The sequence below is a fragment of the Petromyzon marinus genome, chromosome 13 (assembly GCF_048934315.1).
Source record: "Petromyzon marinus isolate PM22_M1 ecotype Great Lakes invasive population chromosome 13, UKy_Petmar_22M1.pri1.0, whole genome shotgun sequence".
Lineage (NCBI taxonomy): Eukaryota > Metazoa > Chordata > Hyperoartia > Petromyzontiformes > Petromyzontidae > Petromyzon > Petromyzon marinus.
The window spans coordinates 15412547-15440304 of NC_133679.1; the positions used below are offsets into that span (position 1 = coordinate 15412547).

General features: G+C 62.4%; 1 protein-coding gene across 2 annotated transcripts; it reads right to left on the reverse strand.

Moving 5' to 3' along the window:
• Positions 1–332: 332 nt before the first annotated feature.
• Positions 333–27034, reverse strand: LOC116942098 (protein ERGIC-53-like). 2 transcript variants are annotated; one of them, XM_032953683.2, is made up of 13 exons: positions 26530–27034; positions 22574–22728; positions 21633–21734; positions 21038–21099; positions 20173–20272; positions 19748–19868; positions 15676–15734; positions 15014–15161; positions 14646–14791; positions 10237–10295; positions 9347–9488; positions 2290–2396; positions 333–564 (listed from the first exon to the last, which is right to left on the reverse strand). In XM_032953683.2, the coding sequence occupies exons 1-13, from the start codon at positions 26687–26689 to the stop codon at positions 528–530; spliced, it is 1398 nt and encodes a 465-aa protein (XP_032809574.1). In that variant the 5' UTR covers positions 26690–27034; the 3' UTR covers positions 333–527. The 2 variants fall into 2 exon arrangements, with proteins under 2 accessions (XP_032809574.1, XP_032809572.1); XM_032953681.2 differs by having other exon boundaries at positions 14646–14794; positions 26530–27033.
• Positions 27035–27758: the final 724 nt, after the last annotated feature.

Sequence of the window (27758 nt, forward strand, 5' to 3'; positions counted from 1 at the left end):
TTGGGGGTTGCGTGGGGAGGCGACGACGTCGTCACGGGGGTCACGGGGGGCCCGGCTGCTGCCAGGTGATGAGTTGCGGGGGCTGGGGGTAGCCGGGGTTCACGGGGGTCCCCGTGACCTCTCACCTGGCTGTAGCCGTGGTGAAGGGTCACGGTGGGGGGTCCGGTTGGAGACGCGAGCGAGACTCGGGTGCTCATTGCATCGTGCGCGCTAATTACCCGGCTCCTTAATTACTCAGCCCCACGCACCCCCACGCGAACGTCACCCCCCCCTCCCCCCCCACCGTCCGCACGCCACTCACTCTCATCATCACAGAGGCGCCGTCTCTCTCGCTGTGTTCTCAATTTTAACGACAACAACAATAAACATATCCCACGTGATCAATCCCGTACGGTCATGAACGAGTGGAGACCCCCCCTCACCCCTCCCCCACACGTGAACCTTGCCTGCTCCTCCCCCCACACAAGGGGGTCTCAGCCCCCACCCCACGGGGATCAAGTTGAGTCACGGACGGGGGTGGTGGGGGGTCAGAAGAATTTCTTGGCGACAGAATCCTGGTGACTCCTAACAACACGCAGGCAACAGTCACAGGCAACAGTCGCAGGCAACACAGTCACAGGCAACACAGTCACAGGCAACACAGTCACAGGCAACACAGTCACAGGCAACACAGTCGCAGGCAACACAGTCACAGGCAACAGTCGCAGGCAACAGTCACAGGCAACACATTCACAGGAAACAGAGTGGCGAGTAGGTGGGCGAGTCTGGTGAGTAGGTGAGGGAGTGTGGTGAGTAGGTGGGCGAGTGTAGCGAGTAGGTGGGTGAGTGTGGTGAGTAGGTGGGTAAGTGTGGTGAGTAAGTGGGTGAGTGTGGTGTGTAGGTGGGCGAGTGTGGTGAGTGGGTGGGCGAGTGTGGTGAGTGGGTGGGTGAGTGTGGTGAGTAGGTGGGCGAGTGTGGTGAGTGGGTGGGTGAATGTGGTGAGTGGGTGGGCGAGTGTGGTGAGTGGGTGGGCGAGTGTGGTGAGAAGGTGGGTGAGTGTGGTGAGTGGGTGGGCGAGTGTGGTGAGTGGGTGGGCGAGTGTTGTCAGTAGGTGGGCGAGTGTGGTGAGAAGGTGGGTGAGTGTGGTGAGAAGGTGGGTGAGTGTGGTGAGTGGGTGGGCGAGTGTGGTGAGTAGGTGGGTGAGTGTGGTGAGTGGGTGGGTGATTGTGGTGAGAAGGTGGGTGAGTGTGGTGAGTGGGTGGGTGAGTGTGGTGAGAGGGTGGGTGAGTGTAGTGAGTGGGTGGGCGAGTGTGGTGAGTAGGTGGGCGAGTGTGGTGAGTGGGTGGGCGAGTGTGGTGAGTGGGTGGGCGAGTGTGGTGAGTGGGTGGGCGAGTGTGGTGAGTGGGTGGGCGAGTGTGGTGAGTGGGTGGGCGAGTGTGGTGAGTAGGTGGGTGAGTGTGGTGAGTAGGTGGGTGAGTGTGGTGAGTAGGTGGGCGAGTGTGGTGAGTGGGTGGGTGAGTATGGTGAGTGGGTGGATGAGTGTGGTGAGTGGGTGGGCGAGTGTGGTGAGTAAGTGGGTGAGTGTGGTGAGTAGGTGGGCGAGTGTGGTGAGTAGGTGGGCGAGTGTGGTGAGTAGGTGGGCGAGTGTGGTGAGAAGGTGGGTGAGTGTGGTGAGTGGGTGGGCGAGTGTGGTGAGTAGGTGGGTGAGTGTGGTGAGTGGGTGGGTGAGTGTGGTGAGAAGGTGGGTGAGTGTGGTGAGTGGGTGGGTGAGTGTGGTGAGAAGGTGGGCGAGTGTTGTCAGTAGGTGGGCGAGTGTGGTGAGTGGGTGGGCGAGTGTGGTGAGTGGGTGGGCGAGTGTGGTGAGTGGGTGGGCGAGTGTGGTGAGTGGGTGGGCGAGTGTGGTGAGTGGGTGGGTGAGTGTGGTGAGTAGGTGGGTGAGTGTGGTGAGTAGGTGGGTGAGTGTGGTGAGTAGGTGGGCGAGTGTGGTGAGTGGGTGGGTGAGTGTGGTGAGTGGGTGGGTGAGTATGGTGAGTGGGTGGGTGAGTGTGGTGAGTGGGTGGGTGAGTGTGGTGAGCGGGTGGGCGAGTGTGGTGAGTGCGTGGGCGAGTGTGGTGAGTGCGTGGGCGAGTGTGGTGAGTGGGTGGGTGAGTGTGGTGAGTGGGTGGGCGAGTGTGGTGAGTGGGTGGGTGAGTGTGGTGAGTGGGTGGGTGAGTGTGGTGAGTGGGTGGGTGAGTGTGGTGAGTGGGTGGGCGAGTGTGGTGAGTGGGTGGGTGAGTGTGGTGAGTGGGTGAGTGTGGTGAGGGCCCACACCTGTAGGCCAGGTATCCCAGCAGCAGTGCCGTCTGGATCCCGGAGAAGAGCACGAAGCTCAGGGTGGAGACGCAGGACGGGGGCGGGGGGCACTGCCCCCTCTTGGCCTGGGGCGACGGCGGGTGAGGAGTGAAGTGAGAAGCGAGAATCGGGGTGAAGATTCCGGTGGCATTTCGCGATATTCTGCGGGTCGCCTGCTGGGCTGGCGTGGGTGGCACGTGACTCGTTGGCCGCCACGGCCGTGAGTGAGGAGTAGCGCTAGCGAGGGGTGGGGCTAGAGAGGGATGGGGCTAGAGAGGGGTGGCGCTAGAGAGGGGTGGGGCTAGAGAGGGGTGGGGCTAGAGAGGGGTGGGGCTAGTGAGGGGTGGGGCTAGCGAGGGGTGGGGCTAGCGAGGTGTGGGGCTAGAGAGGGGTGGGGCTAGAGAGGGGTGGAGCTAGAGAGGGGTGGGGCTAGAGAGGGGTGGGGCTAGAGAGGGGTAGGGGTAGAGAGAGGTGGCGCTAGAGAGGGGTGGGGCTAGAGAAGGGTGGGGCTAGAGAGGGGTGGCGCTAGAGAGGGATGGGGCTAGAGAGGGGTGGGGCTAGAGAGGGGTGGGGCTAGCGAGGGGAAGTGCTAGAGAGGGGTGGGGCTAGAGAGGGGTGGGGCTAGAGAGGGGTGGGGCTAGAGAGGGGTGGGGCTAGAGAGGGGTGGGGGTAGAGAGAGGTGGCGCTAGAGAGGGGTGGGGCTAGAGAAGGGTGGGGCTAGAGAGGGGTGGCGCTAGAGAGGGATGGGGCTAGAGAGGGGTGGGGCTAGAGAGGGGTGGGGCTAGCGAGGGGAAGTGCTAGAGAGGGGTGGGGCTAGAGAGGGGTGGGGCTAGAGAGGGGTGGGGCTAGAGAGGGGTGGGGCTAGCGAGGGGTGGGGCTAGCGAGGTATGGGGCTAGAGAGGGGTGGAGCTAGAGAGGGGTGGGGCTAGAGAGGGGTGGCGCTAGAGAGGGGTGGCGCTAGAGAGGGGTGGGGCTAGAGAGGGGTGGGGCTACAGAGAGGTGGCGCTAGAGAGGGGTGGGGCTAGAGAGGGGTGGGGCTAGAGAGGGGTGGCGCTAGAGAGGGGTGGGGCTAGAGAGGGGTGGGGCTAGAGAGGGGTGGGGCTAGCGAGAGGAAGTGCTAGAGAGGGGTGGGGCTAGAGAGGGGTGGGGTTAGAGAGGGGTGGGGCTAGAGAGGGGTGGGGCTAGAGAGGGGTGGAGCTAGAGAGGGGTGGGGCTAGAGAGAGGTGGCGCTAGAGAGGGGTGGGGCTAGAGAGGGGTGGGGCTAGAGAGGGGTGGCGCTAGAGAGGGATGGGGCTAGAGAGGGGTGGGGCTAGAGAGGGGTGGGGCTAGCGAGGGGAAGTGCTAGAGAGGGGTGGGGCTAGCGAGGGGTGGGGCTAGAGAGGGGTGGGGCTATAGAGGGGTGGGGCTAGCGAGGGGAAGTGCTAGAGAGGGGTGGGGCTAGAGAGGGGTGGCGCTAGAGAGAGGTGGAGCTAGAGAGGGGTGGGGCTAGAGAGGGGTGGGGCTAGAGAGGGGTGGGGCTAGAGAGGGGTGGCGCTAGCGAGGGGTGGGGCTAGAGAGAGGTGGGGCTAGCGAGGGGTGCGGCTAGAGAGGGGTGGGGCTAGAGGGGGGTGGGGTTAGCGAGGGGTGGCGCTAGTGAGTGGTGGGGCTAGCGAGGGGTGGGGCTAGCGAGGGGAAGCGCTAGAGAGGGGTGGGGCTAGCGAGGGGTGGGGCTAGCGAGGGGTAGGGCTAGAGAGGGGTGGGGCTAGCGAGGGGTGGCGCTAGCAAGGGGGAGGCGCTAGAGAGGGGTGGGGCTAGAGAGGGGTGGGGCTAGCGAGGGGTGGGGCTAGCGAGGGGTGGGGCTAGCGAGGGGTGGGGCTAGCGAGGGGTGGGGCTAGAGACGGGTGGGGCTAAAGAGGGGTGGGGCTAGTGAAGCGGTGGGGCTAGTGAAGGGGTGGGGCTAGCGAGGGGTGGGGCTAGCGAGGGGTGGGGCTAGCGAGGGGTGGGGCTAGCGAGGGGTGGGGCTAGCGAGGGGTGGGGCTTACGAGGGGTGGGGCTTACGAGGGGTGGGGTTTACGAGGGGTGGGGCTTACGAGGGGTGGGGCTTACGAGGGGTGGGGCTTACGAGGGGTGGCGCTAGCGAGGGGTGGCGCTAGCGAGGGGTGGCGCTAGCGAGGGGTGGCGCTAGAGAGGGGTGGGGCTAGAGAGGGGTGAGGCTAGAGAGGGGTGGTGCTAGAGAGGGGTGGGGCTAGAGAGGGGTGGGGCTAGAGAGGGGTGGGGCTAGAGAGGGGTGGGGCTAGAGAGGGGTGGGGCTAGAGAGGCGAGGCACTACAGAGGGGTGGGGCTAGCGAGGGGTGGGGATAGAGAGGGGTTGTGCTAGAGAGGGGTGGGGCTAGAGAGGGGTGGCGCTAGAGAGGGGTGGGGCTAGAGAGGCGAGGCACTAGAGAGGGGTGGGGCTAGAGAGGCGAGGCGCTAGAGAGGGGTGAGGCTAGCGAGGGGTGGGGCTAGAGAGGGGTGGGGCTAGCGAGGGGTGGCGCTAGCGAGGGGTGGGGCTAGAGAGGGTTGGGGCTAGAGAGGGGTCGGGCTAGAGAGGGATGGGGCTAGCGAGTGGTGGCGCTAGAGAGGGGTGGGGCTAGCAAGGGGTGGCGCTAGCGAGGGGTGGCGCTAGCGAGGGGTGGGGCTAGCGAGGGGTGGGGCTAGCGAGGGGTGGGGCTAGCGAGGTGTGGGGCTAGAGAGGGGTGGGGCTAGCGAGGGGTGGGGCTAGTGAGGTGTGGGGCTAGCGAGGGGTGGGGCTAGCGAGGGGTGGCGCTAGAGCGGAGTGGGGCTAGAGAGGGGTGGGGCTAGCGAGGGGTGGGGCTAGCGAGGGGTGGGGCTAGCGAGGGGTGGGGCTAGCGAGGGGTGGGGCTAGAGAGGGGTGGCGCTAGCGAGGGGTGGGGCTAGAGAGGGGTGGGGGTAGAGAGAGGTGGCGCTAGAGAGGGGTGGGGCTAGAGAAGGGTGGGGCTAGAGAGGGGTGGCGCTAGAGAGGGATGGGGCTAGAGAGGGGTGGGGCTAGAGAGGGGTGGGGCTAGCGAGGGGAAGTGCTAGAGAGGGGTGGGGCTAGAGAGGGGTGGGGCTAGAGAGGGGTGGGGCTAGAGAGGGGTGGGGCTAGAGAGGGGTGGGGGTAGAGAGAGGTGGCGCTAGAGAGGGGTGGGGCTAGAGAAGGGTGGGGCTAGAGAGGGGTGGCGCTAGAGAGGGATGGGGCTAGAGAGGGGTGGGCTAGAGAGGGGTGGGGCTAGCGAGGGGAAGTGCTAGAGAGGGAGGGTGGGGCTAGAGAGGGGTGGGGCTAGCGAGGGGTGGGGCTAGCGAGGTATGGGGCTAGAGAGGGGTGGAGCTAGAGAGGGGTGGGGCTAGAGAGGGGTGGCGCTAGAGAGGGGTGGCGCTAGAGAGGGGTGGGGCTAGAGAGGGGTGGGGCTACAGAGAGGTGGCGCTAGAGAGGGGTGGGGCTAGAGAGGGGTGGGGCTAGAGAGGGGTGGCGCTAGAGAGGGGTGGGGCTAGAGAGGGGTGGGGCTAGAGAGGGGTGGGGCTAGCGAGAGGAAGTGCTAGAGAGGGGTGGGGCTAGAGAGGGGTGGGGCTAGAGAGGGGTGGGGCTAGAGAGGGGTGGGGCTAGAGAGGGGTGGAGCTAGAGAGGGGTGGGGCTAGAGAGAGGTGGCGCTAGAGAGGGGTGGGGCTAGAGAGGGGTGGGGCTAGAGAGGGGTGGCGCTAGAGAGGGATGGGGCTAGAGAGGGATGGGGCTAGAGAGGGGTGGGGCTAGAGAGGGGTGGGGCTAGCGAGGGGAAGTGCTAGAGAGGGGTGGGGCTAGCGAGGGGTGGGGCTAGAGAGGGGTGGGGCTATAGAGGGGTGGGGCTAGCGAGGGGAAGTGCTAGAGAGGGGTGGGGCTAGAGAGGGGTGGCGCTAGAGAGAGGTGGAGCTAGAGAGGGGTGGGGCTAGAGAGGGGTGGGGCTAGAGAGGGGTGGGGCTAGAGAGGGGTGGCGCTAGCGAGGGGTGGGGGGGCTAGAGAGAGGTGGGGCTAGCGAGGGGTGGGGCTAGAGAGGGGTGGGGCTAGAGGGGGGTGGGGTTAGCGAGGGGTGGCGCTAGTGAGTGGTGGGGCTAGAGAGGGGTGGCGCTAGCGAGGGGTGGGGCTAGAGAGGGGTGGGGCTAGCGAGGGGTGGGGCTAGCGAGGGGTGGCGCTAGAGAGGGGTGGCGCTAGAGAGGGGTGGCGCTAGCGAGGGGTGGGGCTAGCGAGGGGTGGGGCTAGAGAGGGGTGGGGCTAGAGAGGGGTGGGGCTAGAGAGGGGTGGGGCAAGCGAACGGTGGGGCTAGAGAGGGTTGGGGCTAGCGAAGGGTGGGGCTAGCGAGAGGTGGGGCTAGAGAGGGGTGGGGCTAGTGAAGGGGTGGGGCTAGTGAAGGGGTGGGGCTTACGAGGGGTGGGGCTTACGAGAGGTGGGGCTTACGAGCGGTGGGGCTTACGAGCGGTGGGGCTTACGAGGGGTGGGGCTTACGAGGGGTGAGGCTTACGAGGGGTGGGGCTTACGAGGGGTGGGGCTTACGAGGGGTGGGGCTTACTAGGGGTGGGGCTTACTAGGGGTGGGGCTTACTAGGGGTGGGGCTTACTAGGGGTGGGGCTTACTAGGGCTGGGGCTTACGAGGGCTGGGGCTTACGAGGGGTGGGGCTTAAGAGGGGTGGGGCTTACGAGGGGTGGGGCTTACGAGGGGTGGGGCTTACGAAGGGTGGGGCTTACGAAGGGTGGGGCTTACGAGGGGTGGCGCTAGAGAGGGGTGGCGCTAGAGAGGGGTGGGGCTTACGAGGGGTGGCGCTAGAGAGGGGTGGGGCTAGAGAGGGGTGGGGCTAGTGAGGGGTGGGGCTAGCGAGGGGTGGGGCTAGCGAGGGGTGGGGCTAGCGAGGGGTGGGGCTAGCGAGGGGTGGGGCTTACGAGGGGTGGGGCTTACGAGGGGTGGGGTTTACGAGGGGTGGGGCTTACGAGGGGTGGGGCTTACGAGGGGTGGGGCTTACGAGGGGTGGGGCTTACGAGGGGTGGGGCTTACAAAGGGTGGCGCTAGCGAGGGGTGGCGCTAGCGAGGGGTGGCGCTAGAGAGGGGTGGGGCTAGAGAGGGGTGAGGCTAGAGAGGGGTGGGGCTAGAGAGGGGTGGGGCTAGAGAGGGGTGGGGCTAGAGAGGGGTGGGGCTAGAGAGGGGTGGGGCTAGAGAGGCGAGGCACTAGAGAGGGGTGGGGTTAGCGAGGGGTGGGGATAGAGAGGGGTGGGGCTAGCGAGGGGTGGTGCTAGCGAGGGGTGGGGCTAGAGAGGGGTGAGGCTAGAGAGGGGTTGTGCTAGAGAGGGGTGGGGCTAGAGAGGGGTGGCGCTAGAGAGGGGTGGGGCTAGAGAGGCGAGGCACTAGAGAGGGGTGGGGCTAGAGAGGCGAGGCGCTAGAGAGGGGTGAGGCTAGCGAGGGGTGGGGCTAGAGAGGGGTGGGGCTAGCGAGGGGTGGCGCTAGCGAGGGGTGGGGCTAGAGAGGGTTGGGGCTAGAGAGGGGTCGGGTTAGAGAGGGGTGGGGCTAGCGAGGGGTGGCGCTAGAGAGGGGTGGGGCTAGCAAGGGGTGGGGCTAGCGAGGGGTGGCGCTAGCGAGGGGTGGGGCTAGCGAGGGGTGGGGCTAGCGAGGGGTGGGGCTAGCGAGGTGTGGGGCTAGAGAGGGGTGGGGCTAGCGAGGGGTGGGGCTAGTGAGGTGTGGGGCTAGCGAGGGGTGGGGCTAGCGAGGGGTGGCGCTAGAGCGGGGTGGGGCTAGAGAGGGGTGGCGCTAGCGAGGGGTGGGGCTAGCGAGGGGTGGGGCTAGCGAGGGGTGGGGCTAGCGAGGGGTGGCGCTAGAGAGGGGTGGGGCTAGAGAGGGGTGGCGCTAGCGAGGGGTGGGGCTAGCGAGGGGTGGGGCTAGCGAGGGGTGGGGCTAGAGAGGGGTGGCGCTAGCGAGGGGTGGGGCTAGAGAGGGGTGGGGCTAGCGAGGGGTGGGGCTAGCGAGGGGTGGCGCTAGAGAGGGGTGGCGCTAGAGAGGGGTGGCGCTAGCGAGGGGTGGGGCTAGCGAGGGGTGGGGCTAGAGAGGGGTGGGGCTAGAGAGGGGTGGGGCTAGAGAGGGGTGGGGCAAGCGAACGGTGGGGCTAGAGAGGGTTGGGGCTAGCGAAGGGTGGGGCTAGCGAGAGGTGGGGCTAGAGAGGGGTGGGGCTAGTGAAGGGGTGGGGCTAGTGAAGGGGTGGGGCTTACGAGGGGTGGGGCTTACGAGAGGTGGGGCTTACGAGCGGTGGGGCTTACGAGGGGTGGGGCTTACGAGGGGTGAGGCTTACGAGGGGTGGGGCTTACGAGGGGTGGGGCTTACGAGGGGTGGGGCTTACTAGGGGTGGGGCTTACTAGGGGTGGGGCTTACGAGGGGTGGGGCTTACTAGGGGTGGGGCTTACTAGGGGTGGGGCTTACGAGGGCTGGGGCTTACGAGGGGTGGGGCTTACGAGGGGTGGGGCTTACGAGGGGTGGGGCTTACGAGGGGTGGGGCTTACGAAGGGTGGGGCTTACGAAGGGTGGGGCTTACGAGGGGTGGCGCTAGAGAGGGGTGGGGCTTACGAGGGGTGGCGCTAGAGAGGGGTGGGGCTAGAGAGGGGTGGGGCTAGAGAGGGGTGGGGCTAGTGAGGGGTGGGGCTAGCGAGGGCTGGGGCTAGCGAGCGGTGGGGCTAAAGAGGGGTGGGGATAGTGAAGGGGTGGAGCTAGTTAAGGGGTGGGGCTAATGAAGGGGTGGGGCAAGTGAAGGGGTGGGTCTAGTGAAGGGGTGGGGCTAGTGTACTGGATGCGGGCTGCGGAAATATATTCCGGGTCAGCCATGCGGACGGACCTGGCTGTGGTGAGGAGCGAGGCCGCGAGAGACGAGACTTATTCTCCTGCGTGAAAAGGGGGCCATTGCCCGAAACGTCGCCTGTCGCATAGTCAATCTATTGTTTGGGGCCACACGATGTTACCGACGAGTGAGGGCACGTGAGGTGAGCGTTGGGGTGAGGCAGCGAGGGTCCCCGTACCTCTTGAACCAGGGTCCCCAGGTCCCTCTTCACGATGCCCACGTGCTGCTGCAGCTCCGACAGCCGCTGCACGTGCTCCGCGCCGCCGCTCGTCGCCTTCTGGATGGCGCTCGCTCGCTGGAACGTGTCCGACACGATGCTCCTGGGGGGCGGGGCGGTGGGTCAGTGGATGGCAGGGGGGGGTCAGTGGGGGGCGGGGCTTCTGGGTTCATCATCGGCAGTAGGGGCGGTGACGCGCGTTCGCCACTTGTTGCAGAGGTTCGCGGTTCGAAACCAGCGGCCGCCCTGGTAAATACTGCGGTGCGTAATCACCATGGAAACACCACACGGCCGGCTGCTTCACTCACAGTGGACACTAAAGACTCCCTGCCGCTGCTGCTGCTGCTCATCACGGTATTGATGCTGCCGATTGTCTTGATATCGCCGCTGCTGTTGGACAGAGGGGAATAAACGGGCGCGGGACGACCTAGAGAGGAGATGGAGGACGTGGAGCTGAGTGGACTTGCCGATGACTGGTACCAGCGGTGTCAAGATCGGCGTCTGTGGAGGAGGCTCGTGAAGGACGCTGCTGCTGCTGCTGCTGGGCAGTTGGAGGCAGTCGCCCTCACCCGAAACAGCGAAAAGGGCGACGCTCACAACAACGAGCGGAGCGCCGGGCTGATAAAAACGACGCAAATTGACACAGCGGGGAGCACTGCCAACCCATGGCACCTGGGCCTGTCCCGTGAACACTTGCACCTAGCCTGGCACAAGCGCCGTGGTGGAGGTAATCAGATTAGTGGAGGGGCGAATTAAGGCGGGAGGGTGCGGGGGCATCCTAACACGTTGAGGGGACAGGTGGCACCAGGTGAGGTGAGAGGTGAGGAGATCATCGGACGTTCCAGACTCACCTCATCTCCTTGAGCTGCTGAAGGATTTCCCTCTGGGAGTCCAGCAGCGAATCCAGCGCCTGGAAAAGACAAATCCGTCGCTCACCTGCCACGCTCACCTGACTCGCTCACCTGACTCGCTCACCTGACTCGCTCACCTGACTCGCTCACCTGCCACGTTCACCTGCCACGTTCACCTGCCACGCTCACCTGACTCGCTCACCTGACTCGCTCACCTGCCACACTCACCTGACTCGCTCACCTGACTCGCTCACCTGACTCGCTCACCTGACTCGCTCACCTGACTCGCTCACCTGCCACACTCACCTGACTCGCTCACCTGACTCGCTCACCTGACTCGCTCACCTGACTCGCTCACCTGCCACGTTCACCTGCCACGTTCACCTGCCACGCTCACCTGACTCGCTCACCTGACTCGCTCACCTGACTCGCTCACCTGCCACGCTCACCTGACTCGCTCACCTGCCACGTTCACCTGCCACGTTCACCTGACTCGCTCACCTGACTCGCTCACCTGACTCGCTCACCTGCCACGCTCACCTGACTCGCTCACCTGACTCGCTCACCTGCCACGCTCACCTGACTCGCTCACCTGCCACGCTCACCTGACTCGCTCACCTGACTCGCTCACCTGCCACACTCACCTGACTCGCTCACCTGCCACGTTCACCTGACTCGCTCACCTGCCACGTTCACCTGCCACGCTCACCTGACTCGCTCACCTGCCACGCTCACCTGACTCGCTCACCTGCCACACTCACCTGACTCGCTCACCTGCCACGCTCACCTGCCACGCTCACCTGACTCGCTCACCTGACTCGCTCACCTGCCACGCTCACCTGACTCGCTCACCTGCCACACTCACCTGCCACGCTCACCTGACTCGCTCACCTGACTCGCTCACCTGACTCGCTCACCTGCCACGTTCACCTGCCACGTTCACCTGACTCGCTCACCTGACTCGCTCACCTGACTCGCTCACCTGCCACGTTCACCTGCCACGTTCACCTGCCACGCTCACCTGACTCGCTCACCTGACTCGCTCACCTGACTCGCTCACCTGACTCGCTCACCTGCCACGTTCACCTGCCACGTTCACCTGACTCGCTCACCTGACTCGCTCACCTGACTCGCTCACCTGCCACGCTCACCTGACTCGCTCACCTGACTCGCTCACCTGCCACACTCACCTGACTCGCTCACCTGCCACGCTCACCTGACTCGCTCACCTGACTCGCTCACCTGCCACACTCACCTGACTCGCTCACCTGCCACGTTCACCTGCCACGCTCACCTGACTCGCTCACCTGCCACACTCACCTGACTCGCTCACCTGCTACGCTCACCTGCCACGCTCACCTGACTCGCTCACCTGACTCGCTCACCTGCCACGCTCACCTGACTCGCTCACCTGCCACACTCACCTGCCACGCTCACCTGACTCGCTCACCTGACTCGCTCACCTGACTCGCTCACCTGCCACGCTCACCTGACTCGCTCACCTGACTCGCTCACCTGACTCGCTCACCTGCCACGTTCACCTGCCACGTTCACCTGACTCGCTCACCTGACTCGCTCACCTGACTCGCTCACCTGCCACGTTCACCTGCCACGTTCACCTGCCACGCTCACCTGACTCGCTCACCTGACTCGCTCACCTGACTCGCTCACCTGACTCGCTCACCTGCCACGTTCACCTGCCACGTTCACCTGACTCGCTCACCTGACTCGCTCACCTGACTCGCTCACCTGCCACGCTCACCTGACTCGCTCACCTGACTCGCTCACCTGCCACACTCACCTGACTCGCTCACCTGCCACGCTCACCTGACTCGCTCACCTGACTCGCTCACCTGCCACACTCACCTGACTCGCTCACCTGCCACGTTCACCTGCCACGCTCACCTGACTCGCTCACCTGCCACACTCACCTGACTCGCTCACCTGCTACGCTCACCTGCCACGCTCACCTGACTCGCTCACCTGACTCGCTCACCTGCCACGCTCACCTGACTCGCTCACCTGCCACACTCACCTGCCACGCTCACCTGACTCGCTCACCTGACTCGCTCACCTGACTCGCTCACCTGCCACGCTCACCTGACTCGCTCACCTGCCACGTTCACCTGCCACGTTCACCTGACTCGCTCACCTGACTCGCTCACCTGACTCGCTCACCTGCCACGCTCACCTGACTCGCTCACCTGACTCGCTCACCTGCCACACTCACCTGACTCGCTCACCTGCCACGCTCACCTGACTCGCTCACCTGACTCGCTCACCTGCCACACTCACCTGACTCGCTCACCTGCCACGTTCACCTGCCACGCTCACCTGACTCGCTCACCTGCCACGCTCACCTGACTCGCTCACCTGCCACACTCACCTGACTCGCTCACCTGCCACGCTCACCTGACTCGCTCACCTGACTCGCTCACCTGCCACGCTCACCTGACTCGCTCACCTGACTCGCTCACCTGCCACGCTCACCTGACTCGCTCACCTGCCACGCTCACCTGCCACGCTCACCTGACTCGCTCACCTGACTCGCTCACCTGCCACGTTCACCTGCCACGCTCACCTGACTCGCTCACCTGACTCGCTCACCTGACTCGCTCACCTGCCACGCTCACCTGACTCGCTCACCTGACTCGCTCACCTGACTCGCTCACCTGCCACGCTCACCTGACTCGCTCACCTGCCACGCTCACCTAACTTTTAGTTTATAAACTACTAGCTTTACTACCCGGCTTCGCCCGCGACTTGGATTCACCACGCCCGCCGCCTTTGTCTCCTCAGTGGCGATGTTCACACACCACAGCAGTTACTCGTTTGAGGCTGAGTCGACCTAGGGGAGGCCCAGGACCGGTTTCAATAATCGTCACCGGTGGTGGCTGTGAGCAGGAATCAAACTCGGGTCGCCGGGTTTGTAGCGCAGCATAGCGCTAGCCACTACACTACCGCTCCCCCCACACACACGCGCGCGCGTCCATAGGTACACATACACGCGCTTGCAGCAGACAACTTTTAGGGTGTGTACAGCAGTAAACGACTGAAATAATAAAGCAATGCGCTTAGAACGCCTTAGACCTGCAACACATTTGTATGGCACTGTACTCGCGGAGGGTTGAGGGGGGGGGGATGCATGACATGAGCAGACTCAATCGGTGACGCTTCCGCACACGGGTCACATGACAGATGTGACGTCACATGACAGATGTGACGTCACAGCTCACTTGCCATGCATTATTGAGCCCCCACCCCCAAAAAAAACAAAAGTCTATTTTTATCATTTTTGCATGTTGTACAGTCTGGAAAGTTTGTTGCATGTCGGGAAGTATGCGAAACATTTTGAACAGACACATATTCACAAAATTCCCTTTTATATATATAGATGAACTATTTTCAATTTATCCGGGAAAGGCACGCCGAGCTATGTAGCTCTTTTTCAGAATATACCTGGCCACAAATGATAGCTCAACGAAGCGGCGTATCATGTGGATATTTACAGCAGCCAAATACTCTGAACGCCGTGATGATGATGTTGTTGATTTTAAATGTGGAGAGAAAATCCGGGGGTCCCAGAGAAAAATCCACGCGACCGCGAGGAGAGCGACACGCAAGCTACAAGTATACAGGTGGAGTGACTAACTCGTAGACGACAAGACTTGGAGGCACTTCTTTATGAACAAGCACCATCGGGGTTAACACTCTAAACATTGAGTCCGTCTATTGTCGGGTGTGCTACTCAGTCAGCTGGTAGGCTGCCTCACTGGTGGCACCCTGGGATGGTGAAGACGGAGACGACGACGAGACAGATGTGGTGAAGACGGAGACGACGAGGAGAACGGTGACGAAGACTTCAGCAGCACGACGGGGATCCCACTCCAACAACAGCCCCGAGGTCCCCTACAGGGGCCCCTCTTATATACTGTCGGCGTGGCCTGGCTCCGCCCCTGGCCACGCCCCCTTTCTGGAACCTACTCGCAGGTTCTTGGTGTGCCCCTTCTGTGACTATTCCCCGAGATCCCCCTCTGGTGTATCACGTGGCCTGCAGTTGTAGCATAGCAACAAGCGCTATGCTACAACCCTATGCCACTACACAGGCATCAGGGTCGGGATCAAACCCACAATCTCCTGTATAGCAGGCAAGGTAGTTAACATCTCGCCACCGTGTCTCGCTCCCTCACTCTCTCACCTGCCTCACCTGACTCACTTGATCACTCACCCACTCACCCGCTCCGCTCGCCCCTCTCACCCACTCACTTTCCGCTCACTCACCCGTCTAATTAACCTCACTTATTCACTCATCCACCCAGCCACCCGAACACTCGCCCACTCACTCGTCTCCTTGCACACTACCTCACTCACCCACTCACCTCTCTCACCAATCACCCCCCCCCCCTCACCTGGGTGTTGCCCCCGCCGGCCCCCACCCCCTCGGTGAGGGAGCCCAGGAGCCTGGCTGCATCGCGCACCTCGGCCTGGATGCGAGCCTGACCCTCGAAGATCAGACGCAGGTCCCTCTCGGCCTGAGACTCCAGCGCCCCCTCACCTGCTGAGGGGGGTGAGGAGTGGGGGGGGGGCACGGTTGATGACCTCTGTGGAACCCTTACCCATGTGTAGACTCCTGTGACCCCCTGGTGACTACAAATGACCTCTGCAGTGGACAACCGAATCCATTCGGACCTCTGACTCTATGGATGCCAATTGTCACCCCCCCCCGTGATCCCCAGTGACCCCCGGTGACCCCCGGTGACCCCCGGTGACCTCGTACCGTGCTGCGTGGGATGGACCTTCTGGAATTCCTCCATCTGACGGCGCAGCTCATCCTGGTAGCGAGCAAATTCCTCCCTCCATAGCGCCTCTTCCTTCTCCTCCTCCTTCTCCTCCTCCCCCTGCTCCTGCTGGGTCACCTCGCTCTCCTGGGGAAGATTCGGCGAGGTCAAGGTCAGAGCCGCGGCAAAGGTCAGGGGTCAAGCGATGTCGGGTTCTGTGTAGGTGACGGTCAGACAGGGTTCATGGCTGCGATAAGGGCAAAGGTCGAGTTAGGTCAGGGCGAAGGATACATCATGGTGGGTGTCAGGGTCATGTTATGTTACAGGGCTAAGGACACATCATGGTGGGTGTCAGGGTCATGTTATGTCACAGGGCCAAGGATACATCATGGTGGGTGTCAGGGTCATGTTATGTCACAGGGCCAAGGATACATCATGGTGGGTGTCAGGGTCATGTTACGTCAACGGTGAGGGCGAGGAGACGGTGGAGGTGCTGTGAAGATGAACTGACGCAAGGTGTGAACCTAGCTCAGGAGGTGAGGTGTGTGAGAGGTGATGGGGTGAGGTGAGGCGTATTAGACGTAAATATTCACCAAGTGAGGTGAGGAGACGTGAGTGGTGAGGGGTGCGGTGAGTGGCTGCGAGTCCTTCACTCTCTCACGTTTCCCCGGTGAGGCGCGCTGAGGCTGTAGGTGAGGAAGGAGAGGACGTCGTGGTCATCTGAAATAGAGAGGCCGTGTCACGTGGGGCCGCACCCCCAAACCCGGCCCCTGCTCCTGGACCCCCATCCCCGAATTACAATCTCACCTGAACAACAACCGCCATTCACCACTAAGTGGTGGTGACGTCACCACGACGCTTGTGCCAGGCTATGTGCACCCTGAGGCCACGTGAAGTGTCGAACGCCCGCTGGCAGGAGGTCACGGGGCAGACCCAGGTGCCACGGGTCGACTGACTGAGATGACTGGCTGATGCACCACCTGTGCCCCCTACTGTGCCAGCCTGCTGTAATTCAGCCATCCGGCGCTCCGCTCGTTGTTGTGAGCGTCGCTCCTCCGCCCTCCGTTGTTGTTGGTGGGCGACTACCTCCAACTGCCCAGTAGCGTCCTTCACGAGCCTCCTCCACAGAGGCCGATCTTGACACCGCTGGTACCAGTCATCGGCAAGTCCACTCAGCTCCACGTCCTCCTGTACCACATCACTCCATCTCTTCTCTAGCCCGTGCCGCGCCCGTTTAGCCCCCTCGGTCCGGCCGAACAAAAGCTGTTTCGGCATGCGGTGGCTGGGCATGCGGGCTACATGACCCAGCCATCGCAGCCTTGCCCGCCGGAGGAGCTCACCGATGGGACCTTGCCCAGATCTTTCAAGGATTTGTGCGCTCCCAACACAATCCAGTCTGTTTAAACCCAGGATGGATCGTAGGCAGGCCAGCCTAAATGTTTCTAACCGGCGAAGATGTTCCATTAGGGGGTCCATGTTTCGCAAGCGTAGAAAAGGGAGGGAATGACCGTGGCCAAGAAGACCTGAAGCTTAGTGCGGAGCGACAGACCGGGTAGCTTCCACACAGCGTTACGCAACCGATGAAAAGATATTGCGGCTCGACTGATTCGGAGTGAGACCTCTGCTGTTAAACTGGAGCCGGTCATAAGCACACTGCCCAGGTATGGGAAACTCTCCACTCTTTCCACAACGGCCCCATCACCGATTGGGAGTTGTGGGGGTGGAGTGTCCGATGGTACAAAATACCCAGGCAGGTGCTTAGTTTTGGTGGGGCTGATGGTAAGGCCCCACCTCTTAGTGGCACGCTCCAGTCTCAGCAGCAGCCTTCTCCAACTCCTCCACTGAATGAGCAGCTATTACCAAATCATCAGCATACATAACGTGGTTGAGCAATAGGGAGCCATCTCTTGACCGCACTCGGGCATCGATCAGCCTCCCATTATATCTGTACCATATGGAGATTCCCCCGGTACAGCTATTGAAGGCTTCACGAACTACGTGGTCAAAATAGATGTTAAATAATGTGGGAGCCGGAGGACATCCCTGTCGCACCCCAAGGTGTACAGGGAATGGCTCTGACTCCCGGCCACGTAGTTTTACCCGGGCCCGCTCACCATCATGAAGGTCCTTAATGATCGTGAGCAGACGGTCAGGTACTCCAAAAGCACGAAGAACAACCCAGAACCCAGGCCTACTGATGGTATCATAGGCCTTGACCAGGTCAATAAAGCAGAGATGTAGGTCTTGTTGGAATTCCCTACACCTCTGCTCTAGCAGACGGAGAGAAAATATGGCATCTGTGCAGGACCGCTCTTTCCTGAAACCGCATTGGGGCTCCGCAAGCCTCTCCTCAGCGTGCCTGGCAAGGCGATGTTGAATAATCCTTGCCAGGACCTTTCCCGGCACACTGAGGAGTGAGATGCCCCTGTAGTTGTTACAGTCTATGCGGTCCCCCTTCTTAAAAAGGGGGACCACCAGGGCATCCTTCCAATCCTGCGGAACCCGTCCAGTGGTCCAGACTGTTGTTATGATGTCATATAGGGCAGTCTCTGCACAAACGCCACCCTCCCTCAGCATTTCGCTTGGGAGATCATCTCTGCCCGCTGCCTTTCCTGGTCTCAGACACCGGATCGCCTTCAGTACTTCCTCAACAGATGGCACCTCAGCCAGCCACTCACAGGGGGTGACTTCTTCCAATATTTGAGGCACCGCAGCCTCAGCAGGGTCATCCTCACTTTGTGCCACGATGTTTTCCTGGCTGAGGGATTTTCCCTCCCCCAGGACCTCACAGAAAGGCTCAGCAAATCTGCAAACCTGTTCCTGGGGGTCGGAGATTGGATCACCGTTTTTCCCCTAATGATGGTAATAGGTGTGGCGCTGCAGGTTACTTTTTTGATGGAGTTAAATAGAGATTTGTGATCACGGGCCACTGAGGCAGACTCCATCTCCTCAGCAACCCGCGACCACCACCCATCCTTGCAGCGCCTCACGGCTCTCCGAACCTCCGAGCGAAGGCTGCGGTAAGCCTCCTCATTCTCTGACGTGGGATTCTGTAGCCGATGACAGTGGGCCTGTCGCTTTTTCTCAACCATCCTGAACACCTCCTCTGTCAGCCAGGGTCTCTGGGGAGGTTTGGACCACGTACCCAAAGCAGCCATTGCAGCTGCATGAATCACACTCCTAAACCTCGCCCATTTACCCTCGACATCAGGAGGAGTCGGGGACGATGCCAATCCCACCTGCAAGCGATGTTGAAATTCTCGCTTGTAACTTTCATCAGCTGGCTGAGACCAGGCCACTATGGGTTGGAATGGGGTCCTGGGTGTACACCCACCACCGGTGTGGAAGAATGGCAGGCGCATCTTACAGATGACTAGTCGATGGTCAGAGGGCAGATCAGCTCCATGGTAGGTCCTGGTATCAAGGACATGGGCTCGCATCCGCTGGTCCGTCACTATGTAGTCCAGCAGATGTTCTTGCTTGGAACCGGCATGCATCCATGATGTTGTGTGGATGCGCCGATGCCGGAACAGCGTGTTGGTAATTACAAGCCCATGGGCTGCACAAACATCTAGCAACCTCCTACCGTTGTTATTGAGCTGATCTGGCCCATGCCCTCCAATCACTCCAGACCAGGTGCCAGCATCATGACCAACTCGGGCATTGAAGTCACCCAACATGATGACTCTATCCCGAGGGGCCACTTTAGCCAGCACCTGTGACAGGAGGTCATAGAAGGCATCTGACTCATCGGCTTTGCCTGCATCCCTCCACGGATGTTCATCTTCAGTGGGGGCATAAGTAAACACGACCACCACTCCTCGCCTCCGATTGATGGGAAGGCGAGCCCAAAGTAGCCTGGGGCTTACAGCTTCCCACACCTCACCGCCATGCTCCCACGCCCCCTTCATTCTTTTGTTCAAAAGAAGAGCCACACCCTGTTGTTTGGCAGTCTGCTGCCCCGATTAGAGGACTGTCCACCCCTCATGGTGGCAGGAGCCAGAACCGGTCCACCGGACCTCCTGAATGCCACATAGATCCAGGCGGTACCGGTCCAGCTCCCAACAGAGGAGTGGCAGCCTCTCCTCCGCAGTGAGCGTTCGAACATTCCACGTGGCCACCCGTAGTGGTTTTTCGTTGATTCTGGAGGTGCCCCGAGGGTAGATATTCAATCTCCTGGCTCCGCCAATTGGGGTTTGGCCTGGAGACGTCATAGGCGCCTGGCCCCCCGGGGGCCTCCGGCACAAGCTTATTAGTTATATACTTAATTCGCGGTTTAGTGGTAATTATTTGAAGTTGGAGGGGTTACCAGTCCCTCGCACCCGTCCAGAGCCCCCATTTAGCCCCTGTGGTGGACACAGACGCCATGAGGGGAGGAGCCAATCGAAATTGAACCTCTCCCCACAGCACTGTCCACGACAGAGTTGCCCGTCCGGCACCGTGAGGAGGTAGGGGGTTGTTTTGCCGGACAATCTCACCTCACACACTCCCTCTCATCCCTCTCCTTCCTCACCTCCTCACCTCTCACCTCCTCACCTCTCACCTCACACACTTCCTCTCATCCCTCTCATCCCTCTCATTCCTCACCTCTCACCTCATCACCTCTCACCTCACACACTCCCTCTCATCCCTCTCATTCCTCACCTCCTCACCTCTCCCCTCTCACCTCTCCCCTCTGAACTCTCCACTCTCACCTCTACAATCTCAGCTCTCCCTCCCCCCGAGCCCCTTACCCGGGACCCCTCCGGTGGAGGATGAGACCCCGAAGAACCCCTGTGGTGGGAGGGAGAGGTCCCCCACGGTGGCGCACAGCTCAAAGTCCTCCTCCGCAGTGAAGCCAGAGGTGAGGTGCACCTGAGTCACGGGGGGAGGGACGTCACGGGGAGGTCACTGGGTGGGAGGGGAGGTCACTGGGTGGGAGGGGAGGTCACTGGGTGGGAGGGGAAGGTCACGGGGGGGGAGGGGAAGGTCACGGGGTAGAGGGAGGTCACGGGGAGGTCACTGGGTGGGAGGGGAAGGTCACGGGGGGGGAAGGTCACGGGGTAGAGGGAGGTCACGGGAAGGCGGTCAGGGTAACAGGCAAATGGATGGGGTCGCGGGGCGAGGTTAGGGTCAGCGGGGTGAGGATGGGGCCACGGTGTCAGCGTCCCCCGCTCACCTCAAGGCTCCCCGCGTGGAGGGAGACCCCCACCCACACCGGGTGGGGTTTGTTGCGGAAGTCGCGGCGGCACGAGGCGAGGGCCTGCGCGGAGGCGTCGCTGCCGACACGAACACGGGTCAAGGTCAGGGGGTCACCGCACCTCCCCGTCACTTCCTGTTGATCCACTCCTGACCTCGAATGACCCCTCTTATAGCCTCATCATCACCACCACCAGCACGGCCGCCACCACGTGGCTCTAGGAATCGAGGTCACCGACCTCTGAGTGCCACTGCAATGCCCTCTTGGTCACCTGCCCCTCCTCCTCCCTCATCCTGCACACCACGTGTCCCACCCATCACTACCTCCTATTACAAACCTCTCATTTGCTTACCCCATGCTCCTGCTCCTCCACCCTGCACACGCCACGCGTCCCACCTATCAGCAACCTCTCCTGCCGCACCACGATGGCCAACTAAAGGAATCGGCTCGTGAATCGATCCCCGGCGTGAGGTGGGAATTGTGACGATCGATCCGTGACGCTCCCGGCCCTGACACAAATACTGACCCCGACCCCAGAGCCCCCCCCCCCACCATCCCCCCCCACCATCCCCCCCCACCATCCCATCCCCCCCCACCATCCCCCCCCACCATCCCCCCCACCATCCCCCCCCACCATCCCCCCCCACCATCCCCCCCCACCATCCCCCCCCACCATCCCCCCCCCACCATCCTCCCCCCACCATCCCCCCCCCCCACCATCCCCCCCCCCACCATCCCCCCCCACCATCCCCCCCCCCACCATCCCCCCCCCCACCATCCCCCCCCCCACCATCCCCCCCCCCACCATCCCCCCCCCCACCATCTCCCAGCCCCCCCCACGCACCTCCCCTGGGCGAACGCGACGCTTCCGTTGTTGGCGACGACAAAAACCATCGGCAAATCTCCCTGAGGGGCGGGGGGGGTAATGAGAGGGGGTGGGGCGGGGGGGTAATGAGAGGGGGTGGGGCGGGGGGGTAATGAGAGGGGGTGGGGCGGGGGGGTAATGAGAGGGGGTGGGGCGGGGGGGTAATGAAGACAAAGATCCCCCGTATAGCCTTAGCAGACTGTAGGGGCAAGTGCTGTTAGCGAGCACCTGTGAAGGCCGACACGGCACACGAAGGGGGTGGGTGGCCAGCACCACGCCCGGCCGCCTTCATCTCCCTGGATGTGATGTTTACACACCACACCAAGTACTCAATTTGAGGCCGAGTCGACCTAAGGGAGGCCCAGTACCAGTTCAGATAATCATCACTGTTATTGGCCCTGAGCAGGAATCGAACGCGGGTCACTGGGGTTGGTAGCGCAACGCGTTAACCGCTACACTACCGCTCCCCACCTCCTCCTCCACCACCACCCCCACGACCACCACCATCAAGGAATGGAGGTGTTGGTTTGGGGGGCTGTGGGTTCCGTGGGAGGGGCGGTGTGGAGGCCTCCACCTGGTTGCCGCGAGAGTCCAGGATGACCCCGACTCCGTTCCACGTCTCGGGGCCCCCGAACACGGCGCCCAGGGCCCCCGCCTCCTCCGCGAACCAAATCGCCTGCGGGAGGGAGAGGGAGGGAGAGAGGGAGGGAGGGAGAGGGAGGGAGAGAGAGAGAGGGAGGGAGAGGCGTGCACCGCACGTGCAGTCAGCGAGGCCGCGCGGGGCCAACCACGTCTCCTCGTGCCCCCCCCCGTCTCCTCGTGTCCCCGTCTCCTCGTGCCCCCCCCCGTCTCCTCGTGCCCCCCCCGTCTCCTCGTGCCCCCCCCGTCTCCTCGTGCCCCCCCGTCTCCTCGTGTCCCCGTCTCCTCGTGCCCCCCCGTCTCCTCGTGCCCCCCCCGTCTCCTCGTGCCCCCCCGTCTCCTCGTGTCCCCCCCCCGTCTCCTCGTGCCCCCCCCCGTCTCCTCGTGTCCCCCCCCCGTCTCCTCGTGTCCCCCCCCCCGTCTCCTCGTGCCCCCCCGTCTCCTCGTGCCCCCCCCCGTCTCCTCGTGCCCCCCCGTCTCCTCGTGTCCCCCCCCCCGTCTCCTCGTGCCCCCCCCCGTCTCCTCGTGTCCCCGTCTCCTCGTGCCCCCCCCCGTCTCCTCGTGCCCCCCCGTCTCCTCGTGCCCCCCCCGTCTCCTCGTGCCCCCCCGTCTCCTCGTGTCCCCCCCCGTCTCCTCGTCTCCTCCGCGCTCTATGTCCCCCGTGTCTCCATGTGCCCTGTATGTCGATGTGTCACAGTAACCCTCCTGTCACCACGCCTCAGTGCCTCCCTAACCCGGACCACAATCGCCCCGTGTCCCAAGGCCCTCGTGCCACCCTTCGTGCCCCCCCCCCGTGCCCCCCCCGTGCCCCCCCATGCCCCCCCCGTGCCCCTCCGTGCCCCCTCCCGTGCCCTCACCCCGCCCCCCCCCCCATACCAGGCCGTGGCCCCCCGCGCGACCTCTCCCCGTCACCCGGAGCTGAACTCGCGCGTGCCAGGAGGCGGCTCTGAGCGAGGTGCGCGACCACGCGGCCCCACGGCCGTGGCGCAGGGAGGGGGCCACGCGCAGCAGCTCGGGTCCCGGGATGGCGCCTGCACACAGGGCAGGCAACCGGGGGAAACCGGGGGTAACCAGGGGCAACCGGGGGAAACCGGGGGTAACCAGGGGCAACCGGGGGTATCCAGGGGCAACCAGGGACAACCAGGGGTGATCAGGGACAACCAGGAGGCAACCAAAAGGCAATAAAGCAACTTCATTAGGTCGGTGCGACGAGGGGTCTAAAGGGGTCGCGTATCTGGGGTCCCCGGGCGGGATGGACCCCGCTCCGGACCCCCGACCGGCACCCTGCTGCCCGCGTTCCCACGGCCCCAGCAGCGCGAGGCGTGGGATCGCGAACAGCGCCACCAGATGACTCCCGACTCTCCCACTCTCGAACAGCGACTTCTCACTCTCCCCGCGTCGAACTCTCTGCCCACACTCTCTCCCATGCTCCCTCTCTCGCTACTCGATCCCCCCACTCTCCGTCTCCTCTCGACATCTCTCGCCAAACTCTCCAATCTCACTCCGCTCTCTCGTCCCTCTCAACATGCCGCCGTCTCATTCCTTCCCTCTCAGTGTGTTCCTCTCTCCCGACCTCTCCATCACTCTCCTCTCTCCCGACCTCTCCATCACTCTCCTCTCTCCCGACCTCTCCATCACTCTCCTCTCTCCCGACCTTTCCATCACTCTCCTCTCTCCCGACCTCTCCATCACTCTCCTCTCTCCCGACCTCTCCATCACTCTCCTCTCTCCCGACCTCTCCATCACTCTCCTCTCTCCCGACCTCTCCATCACTCTCCTCTCTCCCGACCTCTCCATCACTCTCCTCTCTCCCGACCTCTCCATCACTCTCCTCTCTCCCGACCTCTCCATCACTCTCCTCTCTCCCGACCTCTCCATCACTCTCCTCTCTCCCGACCTCTCCATCACTCTCCTCTCTCCCGACCTCTCCATCACTCTCCTCTCTCCCGACCTCTCCATCACTCTCCTCTCTCCCGACCTCTCCATCACTCTCCTCTCTCCCGACCTCTCCATCACTCTCCTCTCTCCCGACCTCTCCATCACTCTCCTCTCTCCCGACCTCTCCATCACTCTCCTCTCTCCCGACCTCTCCATCACTCTCCTCTCTCCCGACCTCTCCATCACTCTCCTCTCTCCCGACCTCTCCATCACTCTCCTCTCTCCCGACCTCTCCATCACTCTCCTCTCTCCCGACCTCTCCATCACTCTCCTCTCTCCCGACCTCTCCATCACTCTCCTCTCTCCCGACCTTTCCATCACTCTCCTCTCTCCCGACCTCTCCATCACTCTCCTCTCTACCGACCTCTCCATCACTCTCCTCTCTCCCGACCTCTCCATCACTCTCCTCTCTCCCGACCTCTCCATCACTCTCCTCTCTCCCGACCTCTCCATCACTCTCCTCTCTCCCGACCTCTCCATCACTCTCCTCTCTCCCGACCTCTCCATCACTCTCCTCTCTCCCGACCTCTCCATCACTCTCCTCTCTCCCGACCTCTCCATCACTCTCCTCTCTCCCGACCTCTCCATCACTCTCCTCTCTCCCGACCTCTCCATCACTCTCCTCTCTCCCGACCTCTCCATCACTCTCCTCTCTCCCGACCTCTCCATCACTCTCCTCTCTCCCGACCTCTCCATCACTCTCCTCTCTCCCGACCTCTCCATCACTCTCCTCTCTCCGCGCATGCCTTGAGGCCGCCTAAAGTCAACACCACAAACCATGACCCTGACCGCAACCCCTGAACTTAACCATGACCCTCACCTGATCGTGACGATGAAGATCCCTGCCTCGACCCCGATCATAACCCCGAACCGTGACCGTGGCAATAACAACCATGGCCAGCTGACCCACCACGTTTCGTGGCAATAACAACCATGGCCAGCTGACCCACCACGTTTCGTGGCAATAACAACCATGGCCAGCTGACCCACCACGTTTCGTGGCAATAACAACCATGGCCAGCTGACCCACCACGTTTCGCTGCGATGATTGTAGCATATGGCACAATACGCACGTGGCGTGTGAACCCGGACAGGTGAGACACAAGTACCAGGTGATACACAAGCACCAGGTGAGACACAGACAGGTGAGACACACGGACAGGTGAGACACACGGAGAGGTGAGACACAGACAGGTGAGACACACGGGCAGGTGAGACACAGACAGGTGAGACACACGGACAGGTGAGACACACGCACCAAGTGAGACACAAGCACCAGGTGAGACACACGGACAGGTGAGGCACACGGACAGGTGAGACACACGGACAGGTGAGACACAGACAGGTGAGACACACGGACAGGTGAGACACAGACAGGTGAGACACACGGACAGGTGAGACACACGCACCAAGTGAGACACAGACAGGTGAGACACACGGACAGGTGAGAGACACGGACAGGTGAGACACAAGCACCAGGTGAGACACACGGACAGGTGAGGCACACGGACAGGTGAGACACACGGACCAGGTGAGACACACGGGCAGGTGAGACACACGCACCAAGTGAGACACACGGACAGGTGAGACACACGGACAGGTGAGACACAAGCACCAGGTGAGACACACGGACAGGTGAGACACACGGGCAGGTGAGACACAAGCACCAGATGAGACACACGGACAGGTGAGACACACGCACCAAGTGAGACACACGGACAGGTGAGACACACGGGCAGGTGAGACACACGGACAGGTGAGACACAAGCACCAGACGAGACACACGGACAGGTGAGACACACGGACAGGTGAGACACAAGCACCAGGTAAGACACACGGACAGGTGAGACACACGGACAGGTGAGACACGAGCACCAAGTGAGACACACGCACCAGGTGAGACACACGGACAGGTGAGACACACGGACAGGTGAGACACACGGACAGGTGAGACACAAGCACCAGGTGAGACACACGGACAGGTGAGACACACGGACAGGTGAGACACAAGCACCAAGTGAGACACACGGACAGGTGAGACACACGGATAGGTGAGACACACGCACCAGGTGAGACACACGCACCAGGTGAGACACACGGACAGGTGAGACACACGGACAGGTGAGACACACGGACAGGTGAGACACAAGCACCAGGTGAGACACACGGACAGGTGAGACACACGGACAGGTGAGACACAAGCACCAAGTGAGACACACGGACAGGTGAGACACACGGATAGGTGAGACACACGCACCAGGTGAGACACACGCACCAGGTGAGACACACGGACAGGTGAGACACACGGACAGGTGAGACACACGGACAGGTGAGACACACGGACAGGTGAGACACAAGCACCAAGTGAGACACACGGACAGGTGAGACACACGGATAGGTGAGACACACGCACCAGGTGAGACACACGCACCAGGTGAGACACACGGAAATTCGCGCCACAGTCACCATGCGGTGCCGTGCGTCTCACCCAAGACCCCGGAGCAGTACGGCGACGGGTTCGAGTCCCCGCTGGGTCGCGTCAGGTCGGCGTGGAGACGCCTCGACTCACTGCCCGTGTGGCCCCCTCTACTCACTGCCGGTGTGGCCCCCTCTACTCACTGCCCGTGTGGCCCCCTCTACTCACTGCCCGTGTGGCCCCCTCTACTCACTGCCGGTGTGGCCCCCTCTACTCACTGCCCGTGTGGCCCCCTCTACTCACTGCCCGTGTGGCCCCCTCTACTCACTGCCCGTGTGGCCCCCTCTACTCACTGCCCGTGTGGCCCCCTCTACTCACTGCCCGTGTGGCCCCCTCTACTCACTGCGCGTGTGGCCCCCTCTACTCACTGCGCGTGTGGCCCCCTCTACTCACTGCCCGTGTGGCCCCCTCTACTCACTGCCCGTGTGGCTCCAGAAGGGCACCGCGCCATCCCCGAGCACCAGGTGGGGGCCCTTGAAGCTCAGCTTGTACTCGAAGCGGAGCTGCGGCTCCCGAGCGAGGACTCCGAGCCCCGCGAAGACGACGCCGAGGAGGGGCAGGACGAGGCGAGGAGACATCACGAGGAGAGGGACTCGGGCAGCGCCCCGCGAGTTCGGGTGTCGAGACACGTGACGTTGAAGAGCCGAGGCTCTTCAACGTCACGTGTCGTTAGAGGTGCCGCCCTCCCCACCCCCATCAAGGAGTGGGCAGTGGAGGGAGGTTGGGCAGCAGCTCACCTATGGATGTTGAACTTGTTTAGGAGCGAGCACGTCTGGCGCTGGCGACGGGATGGATGGCGCGCGGCCTGAATCGGTTTATATTCAGGGACGGTTTCATCAGCAGCGAAAGCGGTGCTGTGCTCAACTCTTGTGCTGCGTCAACCGTGTTCAAGCACCACACTGCAGGTCACAACTCACCCGCTCACCCACCCACTCACTCACCCACCCACTCACTCACCCACCCACCCACTCACCCACCCACTCACTCACCCACCCACCTACTCACCCACCCACTCACCCACCCACCCACTCACCCACCCACCCACTCAATCACCCACCTACCCACTCACTCACCCACCCACTCACTCACCCACCGACTCACCCACCCACCCACCGACTCACCCACCGACTCACCCACCCACTCACCCACTCACTCACTCACCCACTCACCCACTCACTCACTCACCCACCCACCCACTCACCCACCCACCCACTCACCCACCCACTCACTCACCCACCCAGCCACTCACGCACTCACCCACCCACTCACTCACCCACCCACTCACCCACTCACTCACTCACCCACCCACTCACCCACCCACTCACTCACCCACCCATCACCTACTCACCAACCCACTCACAGCACTGCAGGTCACAGCACAATAGCACCGTATGTGTAGCCTGAACTCACAGCCGCAGTTTGGTAGTTATATTTTAAACTATAGACAGTATGTAAATATACATGTCATCATAGTTTAGAATTGTCAACTCTTATGTTCAGTATTAAGGCGATGGCGCTTCGAGTTGGCAATTTGTGGCAGTAAGGCGCCAGCTACGTATGTAAACACAAATAAGATTGACTTAAGAGAGTTTTGCATCAGTCACACAGCATTGGTTAAACACAGCAAACACTCCGGGCCGGCTTCAC

Coding starts and splice junctions, on each gene's coding strand:
- LOC116942098 (XM_032953681.2), bottom strand. CDS start 26,689: ATGTCTCCTCGCCTCGTCCTGCCCCTCCTCGGCGTCGTCTTCGCGGGG. Junction 22,729..26,529: donor CTTCTGGAGCCACACGGGCA/GTGAGTAGAGGG, acceptor CCCTGTGTGCAG/GCGCCATCCCGGGACCCGAG. Junction 2,397..9,346: donor TGGGGACCCTGGTTCAAGAG/GTACGGGGACCC, acceptor CCGTCGCCCCAG/GCCAAGAGGGGGCAGTGCCC.